Source organism: Oreochromis aureus, linkage group 3, assembly GCF_013358895.1.
Source record: "Oreochromis aureus strain Israel breed Guangdong linkage group 3, ZZ_aureus, whole genome shotgun sequence".
Classification (NCBI taxonomy): Eukaryota; Metazoa; Chordata; class Actinopteri; order Cichliformes; family Cichlidae; genus Oreochromis; species Oreochromis aureus.
The window spans coordinates 45,364,676-45,389,665 of NC_052944.1; the positions used below are offsets into that span (position 1 = coordinate 45,364,676).

General features: G+C 42.8%; 2 protein-coding genes across 2 annotated transcripts in view; one reads left to right on the forward strand and one right to left on the reverse strand.

The window, feature by feature from the left end:
- The window catches only part of LOC120439390 (zinc finger protein 771-like), an 844,755-nt gene that overhangs the window by 401,682 nt on the left and 418,083 nt on the right, over nt 1-24,990 (forward strand). The window lies entirely within an intron of this gene.
- On the reverse strand, nt 14,676-23,666 carry LOC120433798. Its single transcript, XM_039600690.1, has 6 exons — nt 23,536-23,666; nt 22,823-22,958; nt 20,505-20,583; nt 19,876-20,104; nt 19,570-19,734; nt 14,676-14,845 (listed from the first exon to the last, which is right to left on the reverse strand). Exons 2-6 carry the CDS (start codon nt 22,930-22,932, stop codon nt 14,676-14,678), a joined length of 753 nt encoding a protein of 250 aa, XP_039456624.1. The 5' UTR covers nt 22,933-22,958; nt 23,536-23,666.

A 24,990-nucleotide genomic window follows, 5' to 3' on the forward strand; every position in this document is an offset into this window, starting at 1 on the left:
CAGTCTTTGGCTCGAAATTGTGCAGCTTGAGCTCTCACTTTGTCCTTCACCCGAGAAGACACGTAAAGGACAGTCAATTTCCTGATGAAGACCGATAGAACATCGTGGACGTGAAGAAGTAACGGAAGCTAAAAGACAGTGCAGGCGAAAGCAGTAACACTGACAACGACTGATGAGTCCAGCAGCATGGAAGAAAGCACGTGATGCAACATGCATGCTGGTGAAGAACAGCGTGATATGTCTGCTTGAAGGCACTGACTGTCATATTTGCCAAGCTTGGAGCAATCTTGGAAGAAAAGACTGAAAAGATGGATGGAGAAGAAAACACAGCAAATGAAAATAAGACTGAAGGAAGAGGAAATACTGAAAGATCAAAACAGAGAAGAAACACACTGTGTTTGCTGGGGCTCTGAAGCCCGAACAGGACACTGTGAATGAAAAAGGACCAGTGAGAGATGAAGCTGGACGAGTTTGACTGCGAGAAGATAGGAGATGATTGGATTGAAATTGAACCCTGAACTCGTGATAGTTTAGGGATGTCCAACACGTCACAACAAAGAGGTAAACAATACAAAAGGTAAAGATAATCAAAATAACTGACAATTATATTAATGAATAGAAAACACACATATACAAATTGTTACATGTGAGATTATTTTCGAAACGATTCAGAAGTGAGATTGAATGTTGAGCTCAGCGAAAAGATGCATAAATTAAATATGAATACATGAAAATGCAATGAATACATAAGGATGCAATGAAGAAGCAGCTTACACTCATGCAATCAAGAAACTGCTTACACTTAATTAAGATGATCACCTGGCATGCAATGAAGAAAACAGCTTACACTGCATTTATATGACCACATAACGCAAGGAAGAACACGCTTACATACATGACATAATTGGTATTTTTGACTAGAAAAGAGAAATGGGTCGTTTAGGCGTCCGTGATAATAATGAAAATGTTTTAGTTTGTTATTTTCAGGAGTAAAGCAGACCCGGACCAATTCTCCAGATGCAGGAGTCTGAAGAAATTACAGGTTAACAGGAATGGATATGTTAAGGCAAGTTTCTGGTTGAATTGTTTACAGTGTCCAGGAACCTGACAGCAAGCCCTAACTGGCGGCGGAAGATCAGGAGGGCTGTGATTTAAGGTGGGAAGTAAAATTTGGGTTAGTGATTGGGGGACGGAGAAAACTGACTCTTTAACTGGAGAATGGGAAAGTGTCTGTGAGACTGTGAAGCCATATATGCAAAATAGCACACACAAACATACGCAATGAAGATCGGCTTGCTACTTGTATGAGTGATAGAATGGTGTGAATGTTTAATAAAGTGGTTGACATAGTTTAAAAGGGTGACTTAGGAGTGCTCTTGCACTGATTGATCAAAACAAGGGATTAGTATAGGAAGAAATTGACAATAATTAAATAATGTGATGAAGTGTAATCATGTATTTCGTATGCCAAGTTAAGTTGTTGAGATGTGACTCAGTATGCAAATTAGTTAGGGAGCTTATGTGACTGATGACAGAGGAGGTTGCTGTGTGTGTGCTTGAGGCCTTAGAGGAGAAGTAGACTGTTACGAGCTGAAAATTTGATTAAGAGGTTTATAAATTAGTGTTGACATATTGTGAGAACGTGCTTATAGGTTAGGTTGAATGTGAGTTTGGTAAAGTGCTTAAAGGGGGATGTTGTGTACAAAACGGTGAAGCTTTTTACGTTTTGGGTGTGTTGGATGGGTGAAATTTAAGATTGTTGAAGATTTTTGAGGTTGTTGTTTTATTTTTAAAGAGGGAGTTTTAATAAACATGGACATGTTTAAGGGTTTTGTAACAGTGCACTTATAAAGAAAAAACCTGTCAGGTGATTTTGTTTGGTACTTTGATGAGCTAATACTCAGCTCTCTTTTTCTCATTTTTGTTGTAAGCAGGCCTGCAAAAGAAAACAATGAATAACAGCGCTGACAATAGTCTCAGGAGAACAAAAAGTAAGGTGACCTTGTCCGAATTACAATGGGTCAGATTGTGGGTCCCTGTCTAAAAGGATTGCAGCGAGCCAATCCAGTCCAAAAGTATAAAGAACTATTTTCCTAGAAAACTTTGAACTAAAAAGAAAATAGATGAGTATATAAATTAACTGAGTTTACTGAAAGTGGAAAATGTGATTATTTGTGCAGACGTCTACCACTACCAGATGTTAATGCGTGTGAGTGAATGTGTGGGAATGGACAGGTGAATGGACGGACCAGGCAGACCATAGGTTGGACCACCTGGACACTGACAAAAGACTGGACTAGGACGTTTCAAGGATGCAGGCTGTGGATGGAGCCAAGAAAGGATTTGACATGATGAGTAATTTGATTTCATTCCTTAAACACAGGTTTAAGCTCCGGAGCATTTATACATAATATGATAGGATTAAACTTTTCTTTTAATTGCCTAACCTGAGTGAAGGATTTTGAGTTTGTAACACATGAGATGTGTCACAAAAAGGGGGGGTGTTAATATATGCGATTAGCTACATGAAATGTGCTGTTTTAGGGTTACTAAGCAAATGTCTACGTGACCTTTGCCTAATAACCTTTGTGATGATAAACTTGTTTACCGACTTGCTCTCTTGTAGAACATACAGACTTAGAAAAGGGGAACTTCAGCTCTGAGTTTTGAGAATAACTCTGTTAAGTTGACAGGAAACACGTCGGAACAGCCATATAGGGCAAATGTGTTGGAGCTTGTAATTAAATGTGGGACTTGAAAAGAGGAAGCAAATTTGGCACAGGACGTACTTGAGAGGATCAGATGAGAGAAGGAGAAGCTCAGGAATAGTTTAAATTAAGATTGAGAAAGTAAATGGGGTGAAAGGGGGTGTAGCTTCAGGGCAGTTCACAGCCTGGCGTAAACGCAAGGTGCTGTCACACAGCTTAAGTTATTTGGTTGATTTATTTTATGACAAAATAATAAGGAAATATTAAAAATATACAACACGTTGAGAAGATCTCTTTTGTTATATTCTAGTGTTTAACATGGAAGATGCCTCTCTGGAGCTTCTCTCCTGGTGCTGCTCCACCAAAAGAAGTTTATTTATAGAGACTATGTCAGCTCCCAAACAGACAACAACAAACCAAGACTAGCAAAACAATCTGAATATAAATAATAACAAATAAAGAACAATACAGAATCCAAATCTGAACCAAAGAACAAAATAGTGAAATGTGGATTATTGGGTTTTTCTCTGTATATATGAAGCATTTGTAATGTGTATCGGCTCATTATCTTGTTTTATGTACTTTAATTGTGAAGGCTTGTAGAGGTCAGTTTTTACTCACAAACAAGTGCTCAGCCAGACTGAAAAACAGGAAGTTTTAGTGCACAAGGCATATTAATAAATATAGACACAAAAAGAGGAACTCCCCATATAAACAACGTTGAAAATGTGTGAAGTATAAAGTACCGAAATAACACTATATAAGTCACAGTGGATGATTCTAATGTTAGAGAGCTCTTGCAACTGGCGTCTGAGCTGTGCAGAGGTCTCTCTTAAGACAGGTATTTATGTAGGTTAGCATGAGGTTGAGTTCCACAGAAGCAAGGCACCCTAAATGCGCACAGCATGCAGCAGGGGCTGCCAAAATAATATAGGAAACAGCACATGTAGGGAGAGAACACTCACTAAAAGTTCTAACTAACATAGTGTGGTGGCGTATGTGAACTTGCAGGCGTTCACTATGACATCATTAGCACAACAGAGACTGAGTAAAGTTTTAGATGCTCGAAACCTGACATTTACACATGAAGGAATCAATATGGCAGATTTAATGGGATTAGGAGGACCTAATTATTGTACTAAGACAGCAGAACTTGAAGGGAAAGTCAGGGAAGATTTAAAAGCAGGACCTGTTGGGATTGGGGATTTAGAGATTTTTCATTGCTATCATATAATCTGCCTTAGGATGACTGTGTTAATAACGTGTTGTACAGTATTATTTTATGTTTGTCATAACAGTGATGTCTCTATTTACAGGTTGAGTTCATTTTATACACAATGCATAACTGTGCTTGTTTAGAGTTGATGTTCCGTCCAAAAGGGTTTTAAGCTTCACTGGTGAGAGTGTCCAGGTGATACATGTTGAGGGAAGATGAGAACATAGCAGGTTAATTGCATGCACGCTTACAAACACACATGATTTATATATAGGCCAGGCCAAAGGCCTGGACTGGATGCAGCTTTCAACTTTACAGCTCTAACTTGCAGGAATGGCGGGAGTGTAATGAATGAATGCAAAACATGCTTACAGACACAAACATGACAGGGGTTTATTTTACAGGGTAAAGGTGGACCACAGGTTGCTTTGTTTCTGCTTAGCAACTACTGAGGTAAAAGGTGTTAAAGATAAATATGCAATAAGTGAACAGGAAATGTGTAAGGGTGAGCCGGGTGAAACAAAATGCTGTAGATAATGGAAACTTGTCTAATGGGCATTAACAGTAACTTTTGCATGTTATGTATATGCTTGAGGCCAAAAGAGGCGTAAATCCAGATAGAAAACTTTGAAGTGTGCTTTTTAGCGGAGATTTAGGCTGACAGGGGGATGGTGTGTATTTTACTCGGGTTGTGTTTAATAAAGCTAAAAGCGTTGCTCACACACATAAAGAGTATTGAGATTGAATAAAGTTAATATAATGGATAGAGCCCAGAACATGATAATACATAAGTGAAATCAAATGCAATGTTTGATTTCACTTTTATTGGGAAACAATCAGGCTAGAAATGTGAGTAACCTATGTTTAAACTGTGAAAACACTCTCCACATACTTTGAAACTGCGCAACTCTGAGTGGGCAATGCAATGAAGCAACTGTTACATATCTGCATTAAACTAGCCAACATAGACTCACCACAAAATGATGCAGGATGTGGCCCTGCAGCGGGGGCAGAAAATCATTTGCAAACCAGGGATCTTATGTTGATTATCATATCCTTACTTATGTACACACACACACACACACACAGAAGGGAAAAATTTCAAAACAAAACAAAAAAAAACAACTTCGCTTAACCTGTCAAGCACAGGAGCAAAATAAAAATCTCTTTGGGCTCTGTTAAAATTTCTTTAGTAAAAGTGTAAAAGGCCAAACCTAAGAGGTTGGGCAACCCGGAAAGTCCCTCCAGTATCAGGAGTTAATAGTCAGGAAACATTTCTCACATTAACGCCTTATATCTGAAAAATGATTGACTCATAGATGCAGATAGACATACAAGTGCACATACATCCAGATGTGCATTTAGACATTAAAAGTGTAGAGGTATGTACACACAGATTGGCAAACCGGTACAGAGTCTAACTGAAGAGCTTAACAAAGCAGACGTGGCAGTAGGGTTTGTGATTTTGCCTGATATGATATTGTGAACCAACTTTGAATAATGACAGGAACCTTAGATGAACACAGTAGGTTAGTAAGGTGTAGCAGAGAGAGGGTCAGAGCGAAGGTAGTGGACATGGGAATGGTGTAGTGACGTCTTTGGAAGACGTCAAAAGAGGGAATTGTGGAATTACAGGGATTATTTTACATAACCATCATCTTATCATTGCATTAATTATCATTTCATCAAAGCGTTTATTGAAGCTGCTGGCATTATGTTATAATTTATATTATAGGGGTTATCATAATCAAATATTAACATGTTTATTACAGGCGCAGTTATAACTACTTTAAAATGATTGAGTTAAATATATATGTATCATAACTCATATGCTGAGTATATTGTTACAGTAAAATAGTAGCTGAGCAAAGGCCTGAATGTATTCAGCTTCTTGTGGTATTTGAGTTTGCCTAGTTACAGGTGACGGAAGGATGTCCAGTCCAGGGTGACCTCAAAGGCCTTAGGTCATCACCATATTCGGAAGAGTATGCCACAAGGAGGAACCTCTATGTTGCATTTAATTCTTAAAATACATGAATGTTCTGTACATGCAAATTATGTGCTTGTAAACGCAAGAAGGGGCGTTACAATACCCTGATGTTATAAAAGCAATCTAGAGTGTATTTTGGGTAGAGATGTACAACTGTTTGGCAGTTTACACCTCTCCACGCTGCGTGCATTAAAATCAATCGTTTGAACGACCTTTTCTGGACTATCATTGTTTTACTCTCATCCTCAATTTCGAACCCGTAACACCCCTCAGTGAGATCATTAACAAGACTGGCTACGGATACCGACTACGAAACGGAGCGGTTGTCAGCCACCTCCTGTACATGGATGACATCAAGCTGTATGCCAAGAGTGAACGAGACATCGATTCACTGATCCACACTACCAGGCTATACAGCAATGACATCGGGATGTCATTCGGGCTGGAGAAGTGTAGTCGGATGGTAACAAAGAGAGGAAAGGTAGTCAGAACTGAGGGGATCGAACTACCAGAAGGCAACATTGCAGACATAGAGGACAGTTACAAGTACCTGGGGATCCCGCAGGCGAATGGGAACCATGAAGAGGCCGCTAGAAAAGCTGCAACCACCAAGTACCTGCAGAGGGTCAGGCAAGTCCTGAGGAGTCAGCTGAACGGTAAGAACAAGATCCGGGCCATCAACACCCACGCCCTGCCCGTGATCAGGTACCCTGCTGGGGTAATAGGCTGGCCAAAGGAGGAGATAGAAGCCACTGACATAAAGACAAGAAAGCTCCTTACCATGCATGGAGGGTTTCACCCCAAGTCCAGCACCCTGAGGCTGTACGCTAAGCGGAAGGAAGGGGGCCGAGGACTGGTGAGTGTCAGCACCACAGTCCAGGATGAGACAACGAACATCCAAGAATACATTGGGAAGATGGCCCCAACTGACCGAGTGCTCAGTGAATACCTCAGGCAGCAGAAACCCAAGAAAGAGGAGGGAGACGAGGAACCATCATGGAAGGACAGGCCCTGCACGGTATGTACCACCGGCAGATAGAGGAGGTGGCTGATATCCAGAAATCCTACCAGTGGCTGGACAAAGCTGGACTGAAAGACAGCACAGAGGCACTAATCATGGCAGCACAAGAACAAGCTCTGAGTACAAGATCCATAGAGGCTGGGGTCTATCACACCAGGCAAGACCCCAGGTGCAGGCTGTGTAAAGATGCCCTGAGACAATCCAGCACATAACAGCAGGGTGCAAGATGCTAGCAGGCAAGGCATACATGGAACGCCATAACCAAGTGGCCGGCATAGTGTACAGGAACATCTGTGCCAAGTATAACCTGGAAGTCCCGAGGTCAAAATGGGAGATGCCCCAAAGGGTGATGGAGAATGACCGAGCTAAGATCCTGTGGGACTTCCAGATACAGACGGACAAAATGGTGGTGGCTAACCAACCGGACATAGTGGTGGTAGACAAACAGGAGAAGACGGCCGTAGTGATCGATGTAGCGGTTCGAATGACAGCAATATCAGGAAGAAGGAACACGAGAAGCTGGAGAAATACCAAGGGCTCAGAGAAGAGCTCGAGAGGATGTGGAGGGTGAAGGTAACGGTGGTCCCGTGGTAATCGGAGCACTAGGTGCGGTGACTCCCAAGCTAGGCGAGTGGCTCCAGCAGATCCCGGGAACAACATCGGAGATCTCTGTCCAGAAGAGCGCAGTCCTGGGAACAGCTAAGATACTGCAAGAGGACCCTCAAGCTCCCAGGCCTCTGGTAGAGGACCCGAGCTTGAAGGATAAACCGCCCGTAGGGGCGTGCTGGGTGTTTATATATATATATATACATACATACATACACATATATATATATATATATATATATATATATATATATATATATATATATATATATATATATATATATATATATATACATATATACATATACATACATATATACATACATATATACATATACATATATATGTGTATATATATATATATATATATATATATATATATATATATATATATATATATATATATATGTGTATATATATATATGTATATATGTGTATATATATATGTATATATGTGTATATATATATATATATATATGTATATATATATATATATATATATATATATATATATAATCTGACAATACATATAATATTGTCCATATTATATTAACATTACCACAGTGAGATGACTTTAGTCTCATGAACACCATTAGCTAATTATCATTTACTAACTAATGTTGAAATGACTGTTCAGTACAGAAATGAAGCCCAACTATCATGTTTTACAGTCCTGTGGTCTCAACTAATCAAAGTGATGTCATGACAAAAATGAATGACCAACAAAACATTTTTCTCCTTCATTTCTGTCACACAAAGCTGTATGAAACATTTCTCGCGGTTAGTATCATGGTTGCTAGGCAACCTGAACAGCGACGAAGGCTAGACCGTCCCATTTCACAAGCCTCTCACTTCCGCACTTCCCGTGCCTGTAGTACGCACCGTGCGTAGTACGCAGCGTGGTGTCGCGTACTTCAAGCGTGCAGACCCTGAATTGGGACACAGCCATAGTTGTGTCTGATACTTAGAACTGTGAGGAAGAACACTACACAGTTAATCAGGGTCCCCTCTCTCTGAATCAGGAAAGGTGGGCAGGCCGCGTGGGGCCGCGGGCCATCGTTGAATCTCACTGTTTGAAATGTGAACATTGTTCTGCTGCAGTCAATGGACTAAACCAGAGAAGAAGAAAACAGACTTTACCATGAAGATCCTCAGTGTGGATCAGTATAATATCAGCCTGATGTCTGCAGTTTAGTGTCAGCACAACTTTCACATCATATTCATCTCAGCACAACTAAAACATGCTGACTGACCTCAGAGTTTCAAGTCCACATCCTGGACTCTCCAGGAAACCACACAGATGCTTCACTCCTGAATCCTGCAGCTTGTTGTTGTAGCTCAGGTCCAGCTCTCTCAGATGGGAGGGGTTGGACTTCAGTGCTGCTGCCAGATAATCACAGCTGATCTTTGACAAACCACAGTCCCCCAATCTGTATAAAGAATGAAAGATGTAAGTTTATTAGACAAAGTGTGAGCTTGAAATCATTCAGTGTTTCATCATCTGTTCAGAGCTGAAGAAGGTTCAGAATGTAGAAGTTTAGAAAATGGAAACTCCAAACAGCTGAAGCCAACAGGAAGCAGCTTCAAACAAACACAACAAGAGAAAAAACTCTGAATGTTTCACATTAAAGTCGTACATTTCTCATAAAAACAGGACAAAGACTTGAAAAAGTCGTGTTTTTCCTTCCAGGAACCACATGGCTTCACTTTTAAAGGTGAAGTGTGAAAGAAATGGACATATTTGAAGTCCAACACCTTTTTCCAGTCACATTATTAAAGCAGACAAACTACAAGCTCATTTTCATTCCAACAAGTCATCTTCTGACCTGGACTAACAACACTGGTCTGTTATGATTCAGTGCTATGGATATTTTTGTACTGTGTTTTTTGGTCTGCCACACCAGAGGGTGGCATAGTTTGTGTCCTGTGTTATTGCTGCTATGTGAGTTCCAGGTGGAGGCTGACCATTGGTGGAGGACTGGGAGAGGCCGGCTATAAATGAGGACCCTTCTCAACTGCCCCCCCCCCGCCTACTTCCTGTTCCTAACGAACTGTGCATGTGGCTGCGTGTGAATTTGTATTCTGGAAGCTTTTTCCGTGTTGTAAATAGTTTGTTGTATATAGATGTAAATAGTTGTCAATATTTAATTTTACTCGGTAGCTGTAGGGGTGAGAAGCCATTTTTCTTTGGGAACCTTTTCTCCTGTTTTTGGTTAGGGAGGCAGGTAAGACACCTGTAATTTTCTTTTGGGGTTTTCTGTGAAGGTAAGCCAGCTGCATTTCATTTCTAGAATTTTTGGTTTGTTGTTTTGGCCATGCTCACCCTGACGCCCGCTACCTTTTGGGCCTTAATAAACTGACTGGCTGTTGTGAAATCCGTGGCAGTTGTCTTTTTGGTTCGTCTTCCTTGAGAGCAGGGAGTGTGGGGGCAGTTCTCCTTATTTTTATTTTCCTTATGTTGCACGCCGGGTTTCCCTGGGCTGGGGTGTAACATAATTGGGGGCTCGTCCATCTTTTTTTTTCCTCGGGTTGGCTTGTAGTGTGGGCTATTTTGTGCTTTGTTCTTTTTCGTTGCTGTTGTCACAGGTGGGTTACCTGTGTTCTTGGTTGGCTCTACTTTTCTGGTTGGCAGTTTTTTCTTGTGTGGGAGGGTGTGTGTGTTAGTATGGAATTTAAATTGGAGGATTTCTCTTCAAGTCCAACTGAAGAAAAGTTGGACAGATGTAAAAAGGATGACCTCATTCTTATTGCCAATTTCTTTGATGTGACTGTGCCATTGAATGCAAAGAAAAAGGAGCTTAAAGAGCTCCTGTGTATTAAACTGCATGAAAGGGGGTTGTTTGGTGAGCCAGGTCCTGCAGAGGGCGTTGAGCTGGGTGCTGTTGCTGGTATTCCTGCCCCACTGAAAAATCTCCCTCCTCAACCTGGCCCTTCTGCGGAAGAGCTGCAGTTAACGCTGCGCATAAAGGAGGTGGAGTTAAAAAGCAGCAGTTGGAGGTGGATGCCATGCACTTAAGGGTGAGGGCTCTGGAGATAGAGAGGGGAGCCTCTGTATCTGCCAGTCCTCCTACACCTCGGTCAGCTCCACAGTCACCATCCCCGCAGTCACCATCCCCTAAGCCAGAAGACAGCTTTGATGTAAGTAGGCACATCAAATTAGTCCCTGCATTTAGAGAAACTGAGGTAGACTCTTATTTCACAGTGTTTGAGCGCATTGCAGGGGCACTACACTGGCCAAAGAATGTATGGTCTCTTTTACTTCAATGCAAATTGGTGGGGAAAGCTCAAGAGGTGTGCACAGCTCTTTCACTTGAGGACAGTTTGGACTATGACATTGTGAAAGCTGCTGTCCTGCGTGCATACGAGCTTGTGCCAGAGGCTTATAGGCAAAAATTTAGGAATGTGAAAAAATCTGCCACCCAGACTTATGTGGAGTTTGCCAGAGAAAATAAAACTCTGTTTGATAAATGGTGTCATGCTACAAAAGTAAAAACCTTAGATGACTTGCGTGAGTTGGTGTTGTTAGAAGAGTTCAAAAGTCAACTCCCAGAAAAGGTGGTAACCTACTTAAACGAACAGAAGGTTACAACTCTTGCCACTGCTGCTGTACAGGCTGATGAGTTTGTGTTGACACACAAAGCGGTGTTTTCATCTCCTGTTCACAGCCCACAGACCTCATTTAGCCCACAAATCTGGTCTCCAAAGAGCACCCGTCGTACCACCACCTCATCCATTGAAAATAGAGAGTGTTATTATTGCCATGAGCAGGGACACCTCATTGCTACTTGTCCCGTTCTGAAAAGACAGGAACAGATCAGGAAGGGTAAATCTCCTTCCCCAATAAACCTTCTACAGACCAAACCTCATGCCTTAGAAGATGTGACTGTAATTCAAAGTGATAAAGTAGATGAAGAGTTTAAGCCTTTTGTGTCAAAAGGTTTTGTTTCATTGTTAGGAGAAGAAAAGCAGGCTCCTGTTAGTATTTTGCGGGACACTGGTGCAAAACAGTCGCTCATTCGTGAGGGTGTCTTACCGTTCTCAGCTCAATCCTATTGTGGTGCTGATGTGTTAGCCTGGGGAGTTAGAATGTGTGTAATGCGTGTGCCTTTGCACTTTGTGCAGCTCTCGTCTCAGTTTGTGTCGGGTGAGGTTAAACTTGGTGTGCGACCCCAGTTACCAGTTGCAGGCATTGACATCATCCTTGGAAACGATCTAGCTGGCTGCAAAGTTTTTCCGTTGCCTGAGGTAGTTGAAACACCACTTGCAGACAATAGTGGTTTTGATCTTGCCGCACCAAACGCTGCTCCTTTGTTTCCTGTGTGTGCTGTGACACGTGCGCAGGCACGCAAACATGGAGACTTGGTGGATCTTAGCGACTCTTTCTTAAGTGATTCAGATCCAACAAGCTTGCCACCCGACTGTGAAAGTACCCCTGTTTCAGTAGAGCTTCAGCCTGATGAGGAAGTTATGACACTCTCAGTAGATAATGGGGGCGATCGTGGCTCAAGAGTTGGGAGTTCGCCTTGTAATCGGAAGGTTACCGGTTCGAGCCCCGGCTCGGACAGTCTTGGTCGTTGTGTCCTTGGGCAAGACACTTCACCCGTTGCCTACTGGTGGTGGTCAGAGGGCCCGGTGGCGCCAGTGTCCGGCAGCCTCGCCTCTGTCAGTGCGCCCCAGGGTGGCTGTGGCTACAACGTAGCTTGCCATCACCAGTGTATGAATGTGTGTGTGAATGGGTGAATGACTGGATATGTAAAGCGCTTTGGGGTCCTTAGGGACCATAAAAGCGCTATATAAATACAGGCCATTTACCATTTAGATAAAGACAAGCTTATAGAAGCCCAGAAAAATGATGAAAGCTTGTCATCCTGTTGGGCTTATGTGAAGGAACCTAAGTGTGGGAAATCTGCATCTTACCTCATTGAGGATGGGGTGCTGATGCGCTACTGGACTCCCAGTTCTGGCTGCACACGTGAGGGAGTGCAGCAAATTGTTGTTCCACAGTCATTCCGTTCCCAGGTCCTAAGCTTAGCACATGACCACATCATGTCCGGTCACTTGGGAATCACAAAAACATACAACCCTGTCCTCCGTTACTTCTTCTGGCCTGGTCTCAAATCTGATGTAGTAAAATTCTGCCGCTCGTGCCATACATGTCAGCTTGCCGGTAAACCAAATCAGGTGATTCCAGCAGCTCCGTTAAAACCCATCCTAGTCGTTGGGGAACCATTTGAGCAGGTCATTGTTGACTGTGTTGGTCCTCTTCCAAAAACAAAGTCCGGAAACCAATACCTCCTCACCATGTGTACTGCCACCCGTTATCCTGAGGCCATTCTGTTGCGCTCATTAAAAACACGTGGGATTGTGAAAGCACTTGTTAAGTTCTTTTCTACTTTTGGACTGCCTAAACGCATCCAAACAGATCGGGGCACAAATTTTATGTCTAAAATCTTTGCCCAGGTCATGACAGAGCTCGGTGTCACCCATCACACTTCTAGCGCGTATCACCCGGAGAGTCAGGGTGCATTAGAAAGGTTCCACCAAACTCTGAAAAACATGCTTCGCAAATTTTGCACTGAGTCAAGCCGTGAGTGGGATGAGGGGTTGCCACTACTGTTGTTCGCTGTCCGGGAGACATGCCAGGAGTCTTTGGGGTTCAGTCCAGCTGATTTAGTTTTTGGCCACACGGTGCGCGGTCCGCTACGTCTTTTGAAAGAGAAATTTCTCTCAGATAGGCATCGTCCGAAAGAAAACATTCTGGACTATGTTAGTTTGTTTAAAGAGAGGCTACATAATGCCCGCAATTTTGCTCGTGACGCGCTAGCAAAGGCTCAGGTCAGAATGAAAACCCATTTTGATAGAAAGTCTGTAGCACGGATGTTCCAGTCAGGTGATCGCGTGTTGGTTTTCTTGCCTGTCGTTGGTTCTCCCCTGCAGGCAAAGTTTTCCGGTCCGTATGCCACTGAGCGCAAACTAAGTGAAACCGATTATGTTGTGTTAACCCCTGATCGTAAGAAGAAAAGTCGCGTCTGTCACATCAACATGCTGAAGGTGTACATTGATCGTGAACGCTCTAGTCTGTCACCTGCTGTGTCACCTATTGTGTCAGTGTCCGTCTCTCAACCCTTATATAGTCCCTGCGATGATGGGTTGGATGACAGGCACAGCTCTGTTTCTGGTGCGCGTCTTAGGAACTCTGAAATCTTGGCTGACTTGGATGTCTATTTAGCACATCTGTCTGATCCCGCCAAATCTGATGTCCGTGAGCTCATTAAAAATTACCCAACTCTGTTTGGTGATATCCCCACTCAAACGCATGTACTAAGTCACGATATTGATGTGGGTGATCACAAGCCCATAAAGCAACATGCATACAGAGTAAATCCCACTAAGTGTGCCATAATGCAGCAAGAAGTCCAGTATCTTCTTGACCATGGTTTTGCTCTTCCCAGTAATAGCTCTTGGAGCTCACCATCACTTCTCGTCCCAAAACCCGATCAAACCTCCCGTTTCTGTAATGACTTCCGAAAAGTAAATGCTGTTACAAAACCAGACTCTTTCCCACTCCCACGCATGGATGACTTGGTCGACCGTGTGGGATCAGCAACCTTCGTGACCAAGCTTGATCTCCTAAAGGGATACAGGCAGGTTCCGTTAACTGACCGTGCATCCGAAATCAGTGCCTTTGTTACGCCTGACCATTTTTTGCAGTATACCGTCATGCCGTTCGGATTAAGAAATGCCCCAGCCACCTTCCAGCGACTGATGAACACTGTGTTACATGGAGTCAGAAATTGTGAAGTGTATCTGGATGATATAGTGGCCTATTCATCCACTTGGACTGAACACCTCAAAACCCTTAGCGAAATATTTGACCACCTGCGTGATGCCTCCCTGACACTAAACTTGGCTAAATGTGAGTTTGGAAAAGCTGTGGTAACCTACCTAGGCAAGCAAGTAGGACAGGGTCGAGTCCTCCCTGTTGCCGCAAAAGTGCAGGCAATAGTAGACTTCCCAGCTCCTCAAACGCGTCGCGAGCTGCGTCGTTTTTTAGGCATGGCCGGTTACTACCGCAGTTTCTGCAAAAACTTCTCTGAGGTAGTAGCCCCGTTAACCAGCCTTGCCAGCCCTAAGTCACCATTCGTGTGGTTTGAAGCTGCCAAGGCTCTCCTCTGCAGTGCTCCTGTACTTGCTGCCCCGGACTTTACACGTCCCTTCAAGCTCGAGGTAGATGCCAGTGCTTTGGGGGCTGGTGCAGTGCTCCTGCAGGAGGATGAACATGGCCTTGACCATCCCGTCTGTTTCTTTTCAAAAAAATTCATAAAACACCAGCTACATTACAGCACGATTGAAAAGGAGGCTTTAGCCTTGCTGCTCGCCTTGCAGCATTTCGAAGTATACCTTGGGTCCAATCCTCTTCCAACAATGGTATTTTCTGACCACAACCCCCTTGTGTTCTTATGACTTTGACGTTTACTTCCTGCACAGCTCTCTCTCTCTCTCAGTGTACTTCAAGAACAGTTTACCTTCAAAAATCTGTTTTCTGCATTATTCACTGCTTATTACGCACCAGTCTGCTGTTGTGTTCACTGCTGTCGGCCTCCGAAAACAAAGCCTCATTTCTGCTGTTCAATACTGAAGAAATTGAAACCTTTTAAAATGATGACAGATTACAAACTCTCAGCTGTGTCTGTAATCAAACCTCTGTAACTTTGCTTCACTTCAGCAGCATCAGCTCATGTTCACATGTTGATTCATGGTTTGCTTCAGTTTTGATCGACTGCAGAATATTTTGAAGGTTATCTGCTATAAAAAGCCAGAAGAGGAAAATCTGCTTCATGTGTTTCTGTTTGATCCTCAGTGACTTTGACACAAAGGCCTCTGCTGTGATGATCACACCTCTGATCAAGTCTCACAGTGTCAGCTTTGTTTTTATACATATGGATATGTGCTGATAAATGATCAGAATTAGAATATTTCCCACTGTCTGCTGTGTGCCGTGACCTTTGACCTGCTAAAGACAGTCAGCTGTGGATTATTCATTGTTGTGTCTGATACTTAGAACTGTGAGGAAGAACACTACACAGTTAATCAGGGTCCCCTCTCTCTGAATCAGGAAAGGTGGGCAGGCGGCGTGGGCCAGCGCGGGCCATACGTTGAGTCTCACTGTTTGAAATGTGAACATTGTTCTGCTGCAGTCAATGGACTAAACCAGAGAAGAAGAAAACAGACTTTACCATGAAGATCCTCAGTGTGGATCAGTATAATATCAGCCTGATGTCTGCAGTTTAGTGTCAGCACAACTTTCACATCATATTCATCTCAGCACAACTAAAACATGCTGACTGACCTCAGAGTTTCAAGTCCACATCCTGGACTCTCCAGGAAACCACACAGATGCTTCACTCCTGAATCCTGCAGCTTGTAGTTCTCACTCAGGTCCAGCTCTCTCAGATGGGAGGGGTTGGACTTCAGTGCTGCTGCCAGATAATCACAGCTGATCTCTGACAAACCACAGAAACTCAATCTGTATAAAGAATGAAAGATGTAAGTTTATTAAACAAAGTGCTTGAAATCATTCAGTGTTTCATCATCTGTTCAGAGCTGAAGAAGGTTCAGAATGTAGAAGTTTAGAAAATGGAAACTCCAAACAGCTTAAGCCAACAGGAAGCAGCTTCAAACAAACACAACAAGAGAAAAAACTCTGAATGTTTCACATTAAAGTCGTACATTTCTCATAAAAACAGGACAAAGACTTGAAAAATTCGTGTTTTTCCTTCCAGGAACCACATGGCTTCACTTTTAAAGGTGAAGTGTGAAAGAAATGGACATATTTGAAGTCCAACACCTTTTTCCAGTCACATTATTAAAGCAGACAAACTACAAGCTCATTTTCATTCCAACAAGTCATCTTCTGACCTGGACTAACAACACTGGTCTCTATGTGCAGCTGGCTGTGAGACCAGCTGGCTGTGTAGGCTGTGAGAGTAAAGTGGTGGTGTTACAGCCTTTCTCCCCTCTGCTGCCGAGGCTGTTAGTCTCTCCCAAACTCAGCTACAGGACTTCCAAATGAATGAAAGCAGCAGAAGTGGCTTTACAAATGAAAGAGGAAGAGGAGAAGAAGAGGAGAGGGAGGCCACCCTGACCATCACTCCAGCTGAAAACATCACACTTCCATTAAAGTTGGTGAGAAAATGTTGAGCAGGATGAGCTGCTGGCTAATCTGGAGGCTGTAGCAGCAGCTCACAGTCACAGTGGATTTCCACTCATGAAAAAGCTCTGGCTGCTTCATTTCTCATCTCATATCAGAGACTTTAGTGAAGCTGTACTGTGATGCTTCCATATTCCAGTGAGGCCTCCAGAATGATTTCAGCTGTTCTGCACACACACTGTGTGCCCTGTATGGCTCAAAGTCTCTGCAGCCTGTTTTTATCTGCTATCATCAGATCTTCATCATCCTCATTCACATCCCTCACACACTCTACAGCCTCATCAGCACTGACTTCATCTTCACTGACTGATGGAGCACAACATGAACCTGTGGAGGCTGAAACACTGTCCTGTCAAACATCTCCCGTCACCACTCCACTTCTGTCAGCCTTTAAATGAACCCTGCTCAAGTCTGTCACTTCTGTTTGGAGCCAAAAGAGGTCAAAGATGATGCCACTACATTCTTGTCTAGAAGATATTAAAGTGTATTTGGTGACACACAAAAAGGCTCAAGTTTAAGTACAGTTTGGGTCCACACATGTCCAAACCCTGGTGGTGTGTGGGCCTACTTAGTACTGAGAAAAGCCCACTAAAAGAACGCCCACCAGACCAAAGCAATGGTTTTGACTTGATCAGCATTAATCCCGCCCCTGACTTTGATGGGTGAAGTTGACAAATAAAATGTATTTATGAACAGCGATGCAGGGCCAGGAGTAGCAACGTGAATTAAATAAATACATCATTAAATAATTCATTATCAATATTTTTAATTAATTATGTACATTTTAATTAATTACTGAAATAAATAATTCATTAGTGATGTATTTATTTAATACAACCATAAAATTATTGCTAGTTTACTCAAAATAAATTGAAGACATCAATAATAAAGGTTAAATTATGATAATGAATACATGCAACTATAACTGATGACATAAGAATTTGGATTTTTAAGCTAAAAGCGAAGGTGCTGACTCACTTGGCATGTTTCTCTCAAATCCTCCCTAATAACAATAACATAATTACACTTTAGCCACAAGAGGGCAGCAGCATTAATACAAGTCCCGTGTATATAAAGGTACAGTGATTATATTACAGGGATTTTGACAAAAACAAAGCAGAAGTTGATGGCAGTGTGTTTTTCCATAACATACCAACCAAAATAAATAATAAAAACTTTATAACTTACAGAGCTTTTTTAGAGACTTTGACCACTGGCAGCAGCCTCAGAAGAGCCTCCTCTGAAGCAAAGTATTTCTTCAGGTTAAACTCATCCAGATCTTTTTCTGATGACAGTAAGATGAAGACCAGAGCTGACCACTGAGCAGGAGACAGTTTATCTGTGGAGAGACGTCCTGATCTCAGGGACTGTTGGATCTCCTCCAGTAGAGAACGATCATTCAGTTCATTCAGACAGTGGAACAGATTGATGCTTTTCTCTGCAGACAGATTCTCACTGAGCTTCTCCTTGATGTACTGAACTGCTTCTTGATTGGTCTGTGCGCTACTTCCTGTCTGTGTCGTCAGGCCTTGCAAACGAGTTTGATTAGTCTTCAGACCCAAGAGAAAACGAAGGAACAAGTCCAGGTGTCCATTGGGGCTCTGTAAGGCCTTGTCCACAGCACACTGGTGGAGAGATTGGAGTTTTGGTTTATCAAATAATTTAGGCCACATGGACGTTGTTTGTTGTTCTTCCAGCAGATTGAGTCCAGAGTTGATGAAGGTCAGGTGGACATGAAGAGCAGCCAGAAACTCCTGAACACTGAGATGAACAAAGCAGAACACCTTGTTCTGGTACAGTTGTTTCTCCTCTTTAAAGATCTGTGTGAACACTCCTGAGTACACTGAGGCTGCTCTGATATCGATGCCACACTCTGTCAGGTCTGGTTCATAGAAGATCAGGTTTCCTTTCTGCAGCTGATCAAAAGCCAGTTTTCCCAGTGACTCAATCATCTTCCTGCTCTCTGGACTCCAGTGTGGATCTGTCTCAGCTCCTCCATCATATTTGATCCTCTTGACTTTGGCCTGAACCACCAAGAAGTGGATGTACATCTCAGTCAGGGTCTTGGGCAGCTGTCCTCCTCTCTGGTTTCCAGCACATCCTCCAGAACTGTAGCAGTGATCCAGCAGAAGACTGGGATGTGGCACATGATGTGGAGGCTTCGAGCTTTCTTGATGTGGGAGATGATCCTGCTGGCCTGCTCCTCATCTCTGAATCTCTTCCTGAAGTACTCCTCCTTCTGTGGGTCAGTGAACCCTCTGACCTCTGTCACCATGTCGACACACTGAGGAGGGATCTGATTGGCTGCTGCAGGTCGTGTTGTTATCCAAAGGCGAGCAGAAGGGAGCAGGTTCCCTCTGATGAGGTTTGTCAGCAGCTCATCCAATGAGGTGGACTTTCTTGTTTCAGTCAGGATTTTAGTTTTGTTGAAGTCCAAATTAAGTCGACACTCATCCAGACCATCAAGTATGAACACAACCTGGAAGTCTTCAAGCCTGCAGATTCCTGATTGGTTAGTTTGATTAAAGAAGTGATGAACAAGTTCCACCAAGCTGAACTTTTCCTCTTTCAGCACATTCAGCTCTCTGAAAGTGAATGGAAATATGAACTGGATGTCCTGGTTGGCTTTGTCTTCAGCCCAGTCCAGGCTGTATTTCTGTGTTAAGACTGTTTTCCCAATGCCAGCCACTCCCTTTGTCAGCACTGTTCTGATTGGTTCGTCTCTTCCAGGTGAGACTTTAAAGATGTCTTCTTGTCTGATGGTTGTTTCTGCTCTGTCTGGTTTCCTGGATGCTGTTTCAATCTGTCTGACCTCATGTTCATCATTGACCTCTGCAGTCCCTCCCTCTGTGATGTGGAGCTCTGTGTAGATCTGATTCAGGAGGGTTGGGCTTCCTGCTTTAGCGATGCCCTCAAACACACACTGGAACTTCTTCTTCAGTTGGGCTTTAAGTTCACGTTTACAGAGTGGAGCAAATATTTCTGAAGGTAAGAAATTCAGAAACAAATATTACACAATAAATATCACAGCCTTTCAGTACCCTGAAAGGATGAATGTCTATTGGTCCATTTCTTGAGCTATTAGGAAAGATCAATATTCAGTCTTTAGAGAAATTCTCTTACTGCTCTGCAGATGGTCAGCCATCTCATGCTGCTTAAGTCTCCTCAAGAAGTGGAGTGTGATCTTCAGAAATGCTTCTCTGCAGCTCTTTCTTTCATCTTCATCCTCACCTCCAAACATCTCCTCATCCTCCATCTGGCTCTTTAAAGTTTCTGGGTGATCTGGACTCAGAAGCTTCTGGATCTTCTTCAGCTCGTTCTTCACAAACATGGTGATGTTGTCCTCCAGCCGCTGGAAAAGAAGACTATATGAATTACCCAGTGGTAAATGGACTGGTTCTTATATAGCTCTCTGTGATACTCTGTGCACACAAAGCATTTTATACAACATGCCTCATTCAACCAAGCACATTGTTCTGTGCTTAAATACTTTCTTTCACACTCTGATGGATGCATCAGAGGGCAGCTTGGGTTTAGTACGTTACCCAGTACATTTGCCAGCCAGGGTTTGATTCACAAAGCTTCTGACTAGTAGCTGACCTGCTCACCTCCTGAGCTACAGTCACCCCAATCTGACTGAAATCATGGAGCCCAAACTCTGATTTATGTTGGACACACTGACAATCCTCTGGTCCACAAAGTGCAGCACAGAGGTGACTGAAAAGAACAAATGTAAACGTAGTACTACAAACCATAACCACAGAGTCCAGGTGTGTTTGATGTTGCTGTGCAGACTGACCAGTGGAAACCTCTGCTCTCTCCTGCTCCACTCTGTGGAGGAGTAATGAATAATTAGCTCATGTTATGTCTGTCCACACACAGACACAAGCTAAAGGTCCATGAAGTGATGTTTGGATGGCTTCAGTCAATCAGATGACTGTCATGGTGAAGCTTTGCTAGTCCTGGTGATCCCACTGAGAATTAACAACTCAGTTTCCAGATGTCTGAAGTTTTCTGCTCAGTTTCTTTAGTCCCAACAGCTCTTACCATCTCCTGCATAAAGCTTTCCTCCATGCTCAGATGCCCTGGAACAAGGTGCTCTCTTTATATCAGTGACTGGTTTAAAGGGACAACTTGCAGTGCTCGCCAAACTTTGTGTCAGCAAAAGTAGTTCTAATGTTTATTACACTTTTACATTTTACACACACAAATCAATGAACATAAAAACATAAACTTTTCAGATATTTTGTTTCACAATGTTACAAAACTCAGTTCACAACTACACAGTCTGATTTACAAAATATTTATGAGCACAGTTTGAGCCGATGTATGTCCCGAGTCTGTGGACTCAGTGGTTTTGTTTTGATTGTTATTGTCTTTTGTTACAATTTCATCCTGATTAAGATTTTCTAGTTCTGAGGTTTTGGTTTCTGTGTTCCCTCTGTACTGTGTTAGTATTGTGTCTCTGTGTTCACTTCCTGTTTTATTTTGACAGAGCCATGTCCTACGTTAGTGTGTCTACTTTTGCTTCCCCTTGTCTGGTTATGTCCAATTAATCCTGCTGTGTCTCCTCCCTTTTCTCATTCCCTGATTGTTTTTTTTTGTGTATATGAGCCCTTTGTTTTCTCCTGCTTGTTGCCGGGTCGTCTGTGTTATCTCCCGTGTCTCCGTTTAAGGTTTCAGGCTAGTTTTTAGTTTTTTCAGTAGAGGTTATCTTAGCTTCTGCACAGGCCATCTCCGCTGCACTTCACCGTTTCAATAAAGCTCACTCACTTCACAGCAGTGTCGGCATCTTGGGTCCTTTATTAAATTCAACATGGCTCGCCCCACTAGCCGTGACATAAGATGTGAAAACAATATCCAAAAAACATGAGGGACAAACAGGGAATAGTTTTAAGGTGCAGGGCCAACAAACTGAGTCTAGCCATAAACTCAGAGTTGATTGAATAAGCATTTTGAATTGGCTGATCTGAGTTACTTCAATCAAGTCTATGTTCACTTTGAGTTAAGATTATACATGATTAATGTAAAGAAAAAGCCATCATCAGCAACTGATTCTGATTCAGCAGGTTTTCAAATCTAAACGGTACCCATCCCTAGCTGGCTGTAGTTAAACCTTTACTTAAAAAGCATCCCTAGACCAGCTGTCTTAGCTAATTATAGGCCAATCTCCAACCTGACAATCCTTGGAAGAGTAGTTGGGGAGACAATCAGAGGGGCAGTGTGATGATCTTAGGTTACAAACTACCGCAGTCAAGTCCAGAGGTGGGTAGTAACGAGTTACATTTACTCCGTTACGTTTACTTGAGTAAGTTTTTGAAACAAAAAGTACTTTTATAGTACCTTTTGGTGCTTTAATGGCTAACATTAACCTGGCTGGCACACATGTTAATGTTAGCCACTTAAATATTAGCAGTTAGATGAGGCCGCAAGAAGAAGAGGCCCTAGAAGAACGATGGATGATAAGATTAGATTTTCAAGACTAGGCAGAGACGTGTTTTCCTTTACTGTCTCTTACAGAGGAGGGAGCAGATACCAGACGAGGTCACGGAGGTGCGGGAGGATTCGCAGCAGACAGCAAGACTGCCACGTCCATGCGAGAGAGCGATGGCTACAATAAGCTCTGTTTTTGTCTCCCTATATAATGGTGTACAGCCCATTTGAGGGTTATCCTCTCTGTGAACCAGATGCTTGATTTCACACAGAGGTCCACCAACTGAATTTGATCAGTTATGGAACGATTTACCTCGACAGGCTCCTTCACTCGCTGCTTTAAACCTGCCTTAAAACACACTTTTACTCCCTGACCTTTGACCCAGTGTGACATGTTGACTCACTACCTCAGACAGCTTAAAATAGTCTTTTGTTTTTGGTGTTGCCTAAAAGAACCGTAAAATATCTGTCCTATATACAGTTATGTTCATATATTTTTGTACTACATCAGGAAACTCAAAAATATAGTTTGTAATATTTTAATCCTTATTTTCAAAACTGTTTTTGTCATTTTTCTTCTCCCATTGCATCAAAAATCATTATTTACACTGAATAAATGAGTCAGCAGCTCTCTTACATTGTTGCTGCAGGTTCATTACTGAAGTTTGGAGGTTGTTCTTTGGACCGGTCACTCCTCACAGACACACAGCTGGATGCTGCAGATCCTGCTCCATCCTCTTCCTCCATCTTCTTGATGTCAGGGTGGAGTTAGTCTGAGAGGTAAACACACACACTCAGAGGTGCTGTTGTACTGGAAGCATCACACTGACGGGTTTCTAAAGTTCTCATTGATCATTTCATGGAGTTTCTGTGGTAAACACTGTCCTGTGACGTATGTGTTATGGTGAGGGTCATGAGGGCTAACCAGCCCCACTCCTTACTCCTCATATTTCAGCCTGAAGCACAAGAACAGCCTAAACCTAACCAGCAGGCTGTAACCTCAAAGGGACTTCATGGTTAGAAATAAAGGTTCAATGAAATGAAGCAGATCATAAAAACACGAGTTCCAACTTTAAAAGAAGCATCCACACGATGACGGCACAGCAGAGGAGCACTTTCTCTAACACACTGATTCAGTTCCACTGACACAAGGACACACACAGGAAGGCACACACACACACACACACACACACACACACACACACACACACACACACACACACAAGCCTTTATAAGAAACAACACAATCATCTGCGCTTGTCAATCCAAGTCCTTAGCCCATGAGCCCGCGGTATCAGACCACAGATATTCCCTTACTTTGAAAAAATAAAGACAGTTTTCAGAACAGACCTGATAGTTCTGCTACAGCCTGTTTACCAATATAATCAATATCAGATATCAGAGCAACAGAAACCTCGGTGATCAGGACGCTGGGACTGAGAACAGGAAGTGGCTCAAACGTCACAGTTTCATGACGTCAGCCTGAACTCCACTCACGGAGTTTCTGTCGCCATTGTAGTTTTTAAAGTCCCGTGATGAAGGCGGGTCTTTCTGTGAGTCCGCACGCTCATTGGCTAATAGCTCGAGATTGACACATCGTTATCCAATGAGCGTGCGGGAACTTCCGACATAAAGTTGTTTCCTTTGAAAAACCAAAGTCTGATTATTTTGCCTCCACTGACGGAGCCTGTTGTTCCCGCCACAGAGACACAGTAATGTCAGAGCGGTGTTAACACTCACCCTGCCTCAGCACAGCTCTCACTCTCCTGCTGCTCTCTCACACTAAACGGAGGCTCAGCTAAACTCACTTCCTCTCTACTTACAGGAAACCAGCGCTCAGAGGAGCCGACCGGCCTCACATTTCACCCACAGACACGAACAGCGTGGAATTATTTTATGTCACAAGAAGAAACATATTCATGTTAACACTCACCTGCCTCAGCTCCAACTTCCTCCTCCTGCTTTCACTTTCACTACTGCTCCCTAAACACAGAGGATGCTGGGACTTGTTGTTTTTCCTTCCGTCTTCCTCTTTGTTTGTGTTCAAGTTATTTCGATCATGTAAACATCAACAGAACACGTGAAGCCACACAGAGTTTGTATGTCGAGGTAGGTAGGAGGTGTGTTGTCTTCGTAGCGCTTGTTAAAAATAACACAGCATCCACTTATGCTTTGCAAGCTACTGCTCCAAACATTTTATTGACACCATTCATTCCCTCACACCACAGACCAGTCTTCTTTTATGTGCTCCCCGGAGGCATTCATGAGCTTTCTTAAATACAGCGCCCCTGCTGGTAAACCTTATCATTACACGAACACCTACATATCAACACATCCCCTTTCCTCTGAATTATATACAACATAGGTCTTATAAACTAACATATACACATAATTGTTTTACATTCATATTTTTTCAATTGTTTTTTTCACCACCATCAGAATATAAGATAAAACAAATCCAGTTTCAGCTTTACAGATTAAGCCTAACTGGTCTTTTGGCCTTATGCTCTGACCTCCTCAATACAGGTCCTGAAACCACTTCACTTCTCTCCACATACTCATGTCCATCCAGTGGTTTCAAATCAGACACTGTCTCTGCATGTGACACATCAACATTTTCATCTTCCTCACCACATTGTTCCTCCTGAAATGTCTCTTTAGTCTTCAGCAAGTTGCGACGGTTCCTTCTGAACACATGACCTTCTTCAGTTCTTACGTCATATGATCTCGGACCTGCTTCCTGAAGAACAATGGCTTTCCTGCTCCATGCATTCTGATCTTGGATTCTCACTACATCATCCTTTG

Coding starts and splice junctions, on each gene's coding strand:
- LOC120433798 (XM_039600690.1), bottom strand. CDS start 22,932: ATGGAGGAAGAGGATGGAGCAGGATCTGCAGCATCCAGCTGTGTGTCT. Junction 19,735..19,875: donor GGCTGACCATCTGCAGAGCA/GTAAGAGAATTT, acceptor TCTTACCTTCAG/AAATATTTGCTCCACTCTGT. Junction 14,846..19,569: donor TGCAGAGGTCAATGATGAAC/ATGAGGTCAGAC, acceptor TTTTTTGAAAAG/AAACAGACGGGATGGTCAAG.